At 28.7% G+C, this 12500-nt stretch overlaps 1 protein-coding gene across 1 annotated transcript; it reads left to right on the top strand.

Annotated features, from left to right (window-relative positions):
* Positions 1-5432: 5432 nt before the first annotated feature.
* LOC124920386 (polygalacturonase 1 beta-like protein 3) lies at positions 5433-7481 on the top strand. The gene has a single exon (XM_047460867.1). The coding sequence runs from the start codon at positions 5433-5435 to the stop codon at positions 7395-7397; it is 1965 nt and encodes a 654-aa protein (XP_047316823.1). The 3' UTR covers positions 7398-7481.
* Positions 7482-12500: the final 5019 nt, after the last annotated feature.

Raw genomic sequence — 12500 nt, 5'->3', positions numbered from 1 at the left:
CAACAACCGAAGTAAGTAAAAATCGTGAGTGAGGCAACAAGAGAACATTACAATACGCGTAATTCTTGTAGTGTTGTTGAACTATTTTCAATTGCAGCTCAAGTAATTCTTTACTTTGATGGAGAGTGGAAAACTACGGATGATGTTACTCATTTTTCTACAAAGTCAAACAGAGGTTTGAATGTTCCACGAAATTTTACTTATGCCCAATTAGTTGATCTAATTTATTCTGCTACTAATATTGACAAATCTAGATATGATTTATTGTTTAAAGCCAAATATAATACTCCAGACATTAATGTCAAATTTTCTTATATAACTGATATAAAAAACGATGTGGATGTGGAGTTTCTTTTTACATGAAACAGTTTCAGTCCACAATCGCAATCCATTGTGTGTATCCTTAGTAGAGAATTCACTACCTAGAAATCCAACAAACCCAACTCAAGAAAGTGTAGCGGTTCCAGAAATTGATAATCCTGACGTATTCCCGAAGCAGCGGGAGGTCTCTTTGAAATTAAAAATGACATTGAACATGAACCATGTTTGCATCTGAATGAGGGGGACGATGATTGGGTTCCTATTACCCAACCTAGTAGTGCTGCTTGGGTTGCTAGTACCAATCCAAACAGTGCTTGAGTTCCTAGGATTAGGTTCCAACCAAGCTGCAGTGATTGGGTTGATAGTAACATACCAAACATTGAAAATCCGATACCTGAGGATTAATTTGCGAAATTGAAGGCAGTTCGTTGTTTGAGAATAAAAGAGAACTTAAAATGAGGTTACATAAATATGCGATGACTAATCATTTTGAATTCAAAGTGGCGAAGTCAAAAAAAAATATTTGGGTGGTGATATATTTCGATCAGAATTGCAAGTGGAGATTGCGTGCTGTGAAAGGAAAACCTCAGAAATGTTTGAGATTCAGAAATTTGTAAAAGATCATACATGTTCAATTGTGACAAGGCGAAAGAATGAAAGGCAAACACCATCATGTGTTATTGGGGGAATGAATGAAGAGTATGTAAATGGACCATCACCATGACCACATGCCTAAGAAAATAATGGAAGACATGCATAAAAGTTATGAAATAAAAATGAGTTATAATAAGGCTTGGAGGTTCAGGAAAAATGCCCTAATGGCGGTGCGAGAACTGTAGAGGATTTCTATGGTAAATTGCCATCATATCTCTACATGTTGGAGATGAATAATCCAGGTACCATAACAGACATCCATATAGATGAGCACAACAATTTCAGGTATATGTTCATGTCCATAAGCCTCTCAAATAGGGGTTTTAGAACCAGTTGCCGTCATGTATTGTGCGTCGATTCCAGTTCTCTTAGGCATAAGGTTGGATGTCAACTATTGATGGCTATAGCATTGGATGCAAATGAGCAACTATATCCTGTTGCTTTTGGCGTCGTTGATTCAGAGAATAATAACTTCTATACATACTTCATGCAACAACTAAGAGTGGCAATTGGATCAGTCCAGGATCTCGTCTTCGTATCCGATAGACACCCAAGTATTGCCAATGCATTGTGCTCAGTTTTTCCAAAAGCATTGTGCTCATGCGATTGAAGCATTGTATTCATTGCAAGTTTGGGGATAAACTTTTTGATAACCTCATAGGTCCACACTTGTAAGTCTAGTGCGGACTCATATACGGTATAAGAAATATCGACATTCTTGTATTTGTTCTTCTTCCCTATGGATTTCTTCAGATATATCGACATGTAGTGTTCCAGGTCCTTGTTCAAACCTTTTATGGTTGCTCCAAAGGACAACTTTCCCCATGGAAATTGGAGGAAAGTGTCAATGTCCTCAACCATGCTGAGGAGTTTGATATTTATTATCTCTTTGGGTCAAGGACGAAGAGATATTGACAAACCAGGTATACCAGTCCCAATTTCCATGCATCTTCCTTATCAGAGTAGGACACAAATTTTGAGTGAAGGTCTCTTGTTCTAACAATCATGTTACTTTTAAAATATTTGATAACCAAATGTGGACATTCTTCAACTTGATTGAAAATGGTTTCCACCGTAGGGAATCTCCTAAAATTGAGGCATGTGACCAATGCAAACTCCTTCATCCCGAAGCATAGCTCCTCTCCATTCATGAGGAACTTCATCTCCATAGAATTTGAGCTTCTCTCCATTAAGGAGTATTTGATGTATTATTGTTCTTGAAAACCGTAGTAACGTGGATCATTTGAATAAAAATCGGAATTGAGTTTGCTCTACCCTTTCCATTAGATCCATTGCAGCAAACTTGGTGTCAATGTTTGAGATATTGGTTTTCCTTGAGACCCTACCAGCAAACTCAGGAATTATGGTGGACTACATCTACAAAAAAATGAACATTGGAGTAAGAAAGTCCAGAACATTATAATTACCTAAACTATAGAACATAACAACTCAAGTAAGCAACATCAAAGAATACACGAGGAAAGCAACATATAGGTACAATGCTCGTGAAATAGAAATTCATGATTATTAAAAACCTTAAACCATGCATGTATGTATAATAAGAACACTAATATAATACTAGTGAGTGAAGAACATTGGATAAGCAATATCATATACACATATAAACCCTAAAAGCTACATAAACCCTAAAAACTAAGGATTATATATCAATATTCATCAATATAAACGACAGAAAAATATGAACATTACAGATTAATCCCTAAATCCTAGATCGATAATGTTGAACAAAGTTGGATGATGATGAGAGTTGTAAATACGAAGATGGAAGTTGAAGATTCATGAATGGAAAGTGAGAGAGTCGAGAGTCAGGAAAGGAAAGGGTTTTTTTAAATGAGGGGACAAATATAGTATATATACGATGAAAGACGCGAAATACCATCTCACTTTCATCTAAATCGCATGAGTTCAAAAACTCGATTTAGATGAAAGTGAGGGAGTGGTAATTCGAGTTTTTCCATTAACGTGAAATACCACTCTTTCATTTTCATCTAAAACGCGTGAGTTCAAAGACTCGATTTAGATGAAAGTGAGAGAGTAATATTTCGCGTAAAGTGGGCGCGCGAGGGACAATACGAACATTTCACAGGACAAAAAGATCTTTTTTGCAAAGTTTATCCGGCGAGATTTTTTTGGATTTAGACCTGTGAGGGCCTTTCATCAAATTTCCCCTATTGTCCTTAAGAATTATTTTGACTAACAATTCTACATTAATATATAACTAAATATTAACATGAAAGTAATAAATCTTTGTCCAAACATAACGAAGGAAAAAAAAGAACACATTATGTATTTTGGTGATTTCACATGTTTCAATGATACGAGAAAACATAATATTATTGTTTTTTAATTTAGAAAGATATAAAGATTCAACACAATCAATGATTATATTTTATTTTAACATGTTTCTGTTTTTTTTACAGAATATTCTTAATAATTGGTATTGAAAATATAATACTATATTATGGTGTTGAAATAATTTATCAAAAATTATTTATCCAAACCAACTTTGGATTCCCTAGAGAATGTAGATTATTAAAATATATGTATGGTTTATGCTCACAGAAAAGAGTGTTTACTGACAACTCTGACAACCCATTGGTTTCAAACCCTTGCCTTTTGGAACTTGTTTGGTTTGTGAGTTATTCTAGAGGTTGTTTGTTAATTATGAATAATTTATCAAAATAAATATATTAATTGGTGAAGAATTGTGTTGTTTTGATTGATGTAAAAAAAATACTATAGTCTATTTCTTTTTATTAAAAAATAAAAAAATATGTTTAATGGATAAATTAAATATTTTGATTATGTGTTTATTTAAATAACTGATTAAATTTATATATATAATTCATATAAAAAAAATGATCGGGAGATGGAATTTGAGAGAAAATGATGTTGTGCAATTTAATTCGTTAAAAAAATAACAAATTTTTTCTCTCTTCTCTCTCCTCACCCTTTATTATTTTTCAAGTCAGTTGACACATCATTCACTCTCTCAAATTTCCTACTCTATCTCTCCTCTAAAAAATATAGATTATTAATATGAACTAAAGATGTTTTTGAAGAAAAAAGAAAAAAAAGGAAATATTTTGATCAGAGCAAAAGTATATTCCAAACAGGCTTTGGTCTTTAACTGTAACACTTTATTTTGTGTCTGGAGTGGAGTTTTGTTCAAACTAATGCTCATGGGCCTGCCCTCAATTTCATATCCACTTTATCAAATTAAAATTAAATATATATATATATATATATATTTATTTATTTATTTAGTGGGTGTCATTACTCATTGGGACAAGAGTTAGATTTCTAAATTTTTGAAAGAATTTTAATATGTTTTAACCTAGGAATCTAGCATGGTTTTACATTATTATTATTATTATTTCAACTTTAATTTAAAATATTTATATCTCACTCTTGTTCATGAAGCTGGTTTGATATAAGTTTTTTTTTTTTTTTAGATTTTACCTAAATTTTTTCTCTATCCTTCTAACTATAAAATTACATTTTCATTAACTAAATATAAAAATATACTTAATTTAGAAAAAAAATATATTAAATATATAAGGAATTTTTATTAATTTAGCAAATTAAAAATTCAAATAATTTATTTTTTTTCATCTAACTGTAACTTGTTTTGGACATAATAAAATAAAAAAAAATAAACTTCAAAAAATCAATATGAAACAAGTTCTTAAGTTAACTTAAGAATCATTTTATTTGAATAATAAAACCAAAACAAAAAAATCATCGATCATTGTCTCTAACTTTAAACTATTGAATTTATTAATCAAAATACTAAAATATTATTTATTTTAAATTATTATTTTTTATTTTATCATTATAAATTAATATAATTTAAATCTTTTCACAAAAAGAAAAAATCTTAAAGTCTTTTGCTAATCATTATTTATTTAAATAATATGGATCTGAACAAAGTCTGGTTAATCTGGTTTTATTGGTTTTAAGTTATTTTTTATTATGTTTTTACTATTTAAAAAATATGTGTATATATATTATTTTTTCTTGTAAAACCAAAATTTATTCTTTAATAAAATTATCACAACTCTACCTCAATAAATAAATAAATAAAAATTCTAGTTTTGATCACAAAAATAAATAAATTAGAATTTGTTTTTGGGGATAAAAAGTAAATTAAAACAAATACTTGCAGCTTCAGCAAGGAACAAAACAGACCCAAAAAAAGAAAACATTAAAAGAACAAAATGAAATAAAGTTGAACATGCGTAAAACATGCTATATTATAATGTTTTGTTTGAAAACTACGTTTCTACTTAAAGTTCTTCGTTACAACTAATATACTAATAATATAAAATTTAAAAAAAGAACATCTTTATAATTTATAAATAAAATATTTTTTTTCACATCTTATATATATATATAAATATATTATATGATAGAGGCCAAGAACAAAAACACAAATGGCTCGTCTTCTTCTTCTACTCATCTTCTCCTTCCATGTAACGGTAACAATCTCTTTCTCAAATTCAAATTATATCAAATCTCTCTGTAACTTATGCTCTGTTTGTTTGCAGGTTTTATTAGCAACAAATTCAAGAAGGGTGAATACAAATTATGCAATCTCCATAAACAATAATACAAATCAAGAAAACCCATTTTCACCAAAAGCTTCATTAACCCGTTATTGGAAATTACACATTTCAAATTCTCTCCCAAAACCTAATTTCCTCATCTCCAAATCCTCTCCTCTCTCCGCCGTCAAAGCCGCCTTCTTTTCAAATCTCGCCGCCCATAACAAACTCTCCACCCACCTCTCCTCCTTTTGCTCCTCCGCAAATCTCCATTGTTCATTCGATTCCGCCCCGAACACTAAACGCATCGGCGACGATGCTAATTTCGCGGTTTACGCGAACAAACGGTTTAACAACTATGGACCTGGGAGTCTAGGCGGAACAGACGAATTCAAAAATTATTCATCGGAGGGAATTAATTTCTCCTCAGATGAATTCATTCGATACAGCCGATCCGCCACGGGACATGGAGAGAAATTCGCGACGTATTCTGACGAGGGAAACGTCGCGAATACAAATTTCTCTTCGTATGCAGGGGCATCCACTGGCGGATCAGGTGAATTCTTGAACTATCATCGACGTGTGAATGTACCGAATCTTGGGTTTGCCGCGTATGATGCGAATAGCAACGGACATTCTAGTTCTTTCGCTGGTTATACTTTGGAAACTAATTCTGGGAATGAGAACTTTATTAGCTATGGAAAGAATGGTAATGGCGTTCCTGAATCATTTAATGGATATGGTGATTCGTCGAACATTGTTGGTTCTGCGTTTACGGCTTATGGAGAAGAGGGTAATAGTGGGAATGATTCGTTTAAAGCTTATACATCAAATGCTAACAATCCGAATAACAATTTCAAAGCGTATGGACAAGGTGGTAACTCGGGAACTGAGGAATTCTCGAGTTACCGGAGTGGAGCGAATTCGGGTGCCGATTCGTTTCAATCGTATGCTAGGAATTCCAATTTTGGGAAGGTGAATTTCGGGAACTACGGGAAGACTTTTAGCGGAGGGATAGACAATTTTCGTGAATATGGTCGGGGATCGTCCGGTCAATCGGTCGGGTTTAAACTCTATGGTTTGAACAATACTTTCAAAGATTATGCTAAAGACGGGATCACGTTTACGGGTTATAAGAACGCAACCTCTTTAACCGCTCCCGATGGTAATTTTGTCAGGAAATGGGTCGAGCCGGGGAAGTTCTTTCGAGAATCTGAACTTAAATCGGGTACGGTAATGAATATGCCTAACATTCGTGACGCCATGCCCAAACGGTCGTTCTTGCCTCGTTCTATAGTCTCGAATTTACCTTTTTCAACCTCGAGGTTAGACCAATTGAAACAATTGTTCCATGTGAGCCATGGCTCGTTGGCCGAACGGGTCTTGGTCAACGCGTTGACCGAATGCGAGAGAAACCCTAGCCCGGGCGAGACAAAGCGATGTGTCGGATCCATTGAGGACATGATAGACTTTTCAGTCTCGGTTCTCGGCCCAAATGTGGTGGCCCGAACAACCGAGAATACAAACGGGTCGGGACAAAGTGTTATGATTGGAAACGTTGTTGGATTAAACGATGGAAATATAACTAAGTCCGTGTCGTGCCACCAAAGCCTTTATCCTTATTTGTTGTATTATTGTCATTCGGTCCCGAAGGTCAGGGTTTATACTGCAGATATTCTCGACGTGAAAACTAAGGTAAAAATTAATAACGGGATTGCAATTTGTCATCTCGACACATCTGATTGGAGCCCGGGACATGGGGCTTTTTTGGCGCTTAAATCAAGCCCTGGTCTCATAGAGGTTTGTCATTGGATATTCGAGAATGACATGAATTGGACGGTTGCGGATTCATAGTCATTATGTAATGTTAATTTATGTTTGTAAAATGTTTATGGTTAAATTAATTATTAAACAAGATTGGAGTGTTTGAGAAGCAATGAAATAAAAGGTGTGACAAAATAATATAATGATAGTCAATAATAACAATAATAATATTAATTAGTGTACCTTCTGAATTGCAATAAAAGTATTTCCATAAATTGTTTTTACCAAACAAGCACGCGAAAGAGAATAATAATTTGAAGCAATTTTAATTTTTGCAGCTTTTGTGCAACATGGAATCAAACCTGTTGGGATCCACTCTGCAAAAATTAAAAATTAAAATGATATAATAATTTGTTTTATAATTATTTCTCAATTAAAATCAAGTCGTGAACTTGGTATGGAATGATTCAATGTGGTTTGATACTTGTTATTTAAGCCAAATTATCATGGCCTAAAGCCATCATTGAAGAAAAATAAATAGTTTGAGAATTAACAATATTACAAAAATAGTAAATGAAATTAAAATTAAAATATTTAATTGAATTACTTTAGAAAAATGATAAAAAAAAATATATAATAATACTTTACTCAAGAAAACTCTCAAATGTTTTATGTATCTCAATTTCTTTCATTTTAGTTTCACTTTAATGAGTTTTTTAATTTACACAATCTAAAATAAATATGAAATGTCATGGCTATTTATGAGTAGAATCGATTAATATATTTTTGAATGAAAAAATATTTCACATACCTTAATTCAATATATTTTGTTATATATATAAAATCTGATCAATTCATTAAAGTGAAACTAAAGTGAAATCCAGTTTTTTTCTAACATCAATATAAATATTAAATTCTAATTCAGAATTTTTATAAGATTAAAGATATCAAGTTAAAACATTATTTTGAAAGAAAAATTAAAACATTATTTTCAATCGTGCTACTTGAAACAAAATAAAAAATGTTATTTTTTTCTTATGATCAATAATGAGCCTTTATCTTATGAAATAATGAGTCTTCAACAGATATATAATATTGGGCCTGCTCTAGACTATTCCAATTTATTTATAATAGGCTTTGTTTGGGCTATTTCTGGACTTTACTAACAAATTACTCTTTATTTACCCCGGTTAAAATACATAATTACACATACATGGGTATTTTATTTCCAATTTTAACAAAATGCTTTTATGTACATCGTTCGTTTGAAAATCACCTGATGTATCTTTTTAAGAAATAATATTTAAAATAAATAAACTCTTTTGAATTAAATAAAATCTATCGAGCTTTGAAAAGTTTTCAGACTCAAAAGGTGGACACTTAATTTTACTCACAAAATCAATAAATAAATATTTCCAGCGCAAAATTAACAATTTTAAAAAATAAACTTATTAGAGTTTGGCACTTTGTTACAGTTGAGAAATAATATCGTTGCTATGTTTCACGTGATCGTTTAAATAAGTAGTCTATACTCTAAATATTTTGACTATTTATTTTATAAATATTCTTATACCGTCCCTATACCGTCCCTGTCACCCAAAAGTTTGCAGTGTCTGTATTGAATCATGAACTATTTCTGGTTCTACTCGTGTTTTAAATCAATTTTTCCTTAACTATCCATCTTTTCCTTACTTTTCTCAAATTACTTATATTTCTCTTTAAAATATTAATTAATCATTCAATTAACTCATTTTCTCTCCTAACATATTAATTAACCATTTTTCTCTCTTAACTATTAATTAAACTCATATATTCTCTCTAAATTATTAATTAACTTTTTAATTAATTTCATTTCTCTTAATTAACTAATTAAATATACTTTATAAATATTAAAATAAAATAACACATATATTTTAATTTTACTTAAATTTATAAATATAATATATATACTTTTTTTTTACATTATAAATTTTACTTAAATTTATAATTTTTTATTATACATTCATGTCTTCTCACTACATTATATGGTCTAGTTTAATTTAAAAAAAATGTTGTGTCAGAGAGTTTATCAACCAAAATTAACTAACCCATAAAAATAACCTAGTGGCAAGTATCAATTAAAAGACAAAAAAATAATCACATATTTGATTTTCATCTGGAAGCCGAATTGAAACGGGGCGACGACGGTTGAGTATTAGGCTAGTTCTTCTTCCTTAAAAAAAAAAATGTAACTACACACTAAAACAACTGTTTAATTTTGAAATGTAGAATTTTAAGTGTAATAAAATGTGAAAATTAAATGTTAAGTTAATTTATTATAATATTTCAAGTAAAAGAATAATACCATGTTATTTATATTTAGTTAATTTGTGTATCTTTATTTTAACTCAATTCAAATAAAATATTTAAAATATGATATATAATTATAGTATGTTAATTTATTATTTGGGAGTATAAGTTAAATTATTAAATAATTTTTATATTTAATATGGATTTTGTTTAATAATAAAACTAGTTAAAATTATTTAAATTAACCTCTTATTAAATAAATTCATAAAAATAATAATAAATTTATAAATAAATAAATAATATTTTAAAATCTTGAAAAATAAGTTAAATTATATGATTGATCAATAATATTATAAATGAATTAATTGAGATTAAATTCAAATAAAGTAAAGAAAAGAGAGTATGAATGTATAATAAAGATTTATAAATTTAAGTAAAAAATTTATTGTAAAGAAAAGAGAGTATATATTTATAAATTTAAATAAAATTTAAATATATGTGTTATTTTATTTTAATATTTATATAATATATTTAATTAATTAATTTACGAAGAGAGTTTAATTAATAAGTTAATGAGAGAGATGAGTTAATGAATGGATTAAGAGAAAGAGGAGGTTAATTAAAAGGTTAATTAATATTTATAGAGAAGGTAGATAGTTTGGGAAAAAGAATAAAAATGTAGGTAATTTGAAAAAAAATTATTTGAAACATGGATAGAACAAGAAATGGTTCCTGAATTTATTTTTCACTAGTTTATAATTATTATATTTAAATAAAATTTATGATAATAACTATTAAATATTTTTAAAATTGTTTTCTATAACTCAAATTTATTAAATATAATTTAATTATATATATTAATAAATTTAATAACTCTTTCATATTTTCAAAAGAAACTAATATAAATGTTTATAAAAATTCTAAAAAACAAAATGCAATAATATTTTTGAGTTTAGAGGAGAAGGAATAGGGATGGCAATTTGAAACTGCCCCGCGAAAACCGAACCGAATTGTCCCGTTTGGGATGGTTTTTTCCCGAAACCGAATGGGAATGGGGCGGGGATGGTATTTGTGTCCCCCGCCCCAACCCGCCCCGATTTCACCCCGAATCTACCCCGAATCTGCCCCGAACACCATAAACATAATTAAATATATTAAATTATCAATATATTTATTTATTCACTATATTTTATAAGAGTAATAATGTTATTTCTTTATAATAATATAAATTTTAATATATTATAATATATATTATATTAAAAAACTTGTTTATATAATTTTATTGTATAATTTTTATTTTATTTTAAATAAAAATAATTATTAACGGTGCCCTACGGGATTCCCCGAAACCGAAAAAAACCGAACGGGGCGGGGATGGTATTAAAAAATTCCCCGAAATTAAAACGGTGCGGGGACGGTAAATGCATTCCCCGCCCCGAACCGCCCCATTGCCATCCCTAAGAAGGAATATGAAAATTATTTTAATAAATATATTAATATTTAAAATAAAATAATGAACAAAATATTATTATTTAAAATAAAATAATGAACAAGATTAATAATTAACTAATACGAAAAGAACCCATCATTACTACTTTATAAATGATATTTACATAATTGATACAATGAGTGAAATTTAATTAAAAAATTGTTTATTTTTATATGGTTAAAAAATAGAGTTAGTAAAAGTAATTTTAATTTATTGTACTTTTTTATTTAATAAAAGAATTAATCTTCTTTTATAAAATAAAATAAATCTAAATAAAAAGTAATGGTTGAATTGCCAATATTTGATAAATTGAGATTTCAATTTTCTTTTTCAAACCATATAATTGAGTGTCTTATAGTTAAAATAGAAAAAAAAGTTAGTTTAATAGTTTTAAACACATTTAACTTATTATCAACTTAATATTTATAAATAAATAAAATATACTTATATATATTTAATTTTAAAGTGTCCGGATTGCAGTTAGATAACAACGGTAATTAATTTAGATATTTAGGTCAGATTATGGGTTAACCAACGCATAAATTTAAAACGTACAACCTAACCAAATAACTATAACCCTTTAACAAACCATTTAATTCATTAATTTCATTTATATATATATATATATATATATATATATATATATATATATATATATATATATATATATTTGCGACGAGATTTAACTATTTTCGACTAATATATAATTGTGACGGTATTTTCGACTAACAAACCATTTAATTCATTAATTTCATTTATATATATATAATATAATAAAATAGGGTATTTGCGACGATATTTAACTATTTTAGACAATATATAATTGTGACGGTATTTTCAACTAATTTTTTTTTTTTTTTTTTAAATGTGTGTCTCTAATAATTTGACGGATAAATAGTTAGTCTGAAATATTTTATTACGGATTTACTATTTTAGGACGGATTTTAAGGAATTTCCTCATATTAATTAATATTTTTTAATTATTTATTTTACTTCTTTTATTAATTAGTTTTGTCAAAATTTATTTATATTATTATCGTTGCAAATTTTCTTTTTCAAATATATTATAATTTTAAATTTTTTACCCATTTATTATTTTTATTATATTTAAACAAAATAAATTAAAACTAAATACATTCAAAATAAAAATAAAACAAAATAGTATATTCCATATTCAATTATTACAACATTAATTAAAACCATAAAATCATTGAATCTAAAACATATTTTATAAATCCTAAATAATATGATTTAAGTGGCCTCTAGAAGCCATAAATCCTGGAAACACCGTGCATGTGTAAGATTATAGTCTTCATACACTACACACTTACATTTAAGCCATAAATCACTACCATATTTTGCTAGTGATTCAAACATTTAAGGAGCATCAGCATCTAAAGATAACCAACACACTT

Source organism: Impatiens glandulifera, chromosome 1 (genome assembly GCF_907164915.1).
Source record: "Impatiens glandulifera chromosome 1, dImpGla2.1, whole genome shotgun sequence".
Taxonomy (NCBI): Eukaryota; Viridiplantae; Streptophyta; class Magnoliopsida; order Ericales; family Balsaminaceae; genus Impatiens; species Impatiens glandulifera.
This window is presented reverse-complemented; position numbering and strand designations above follow the sequence as displayed.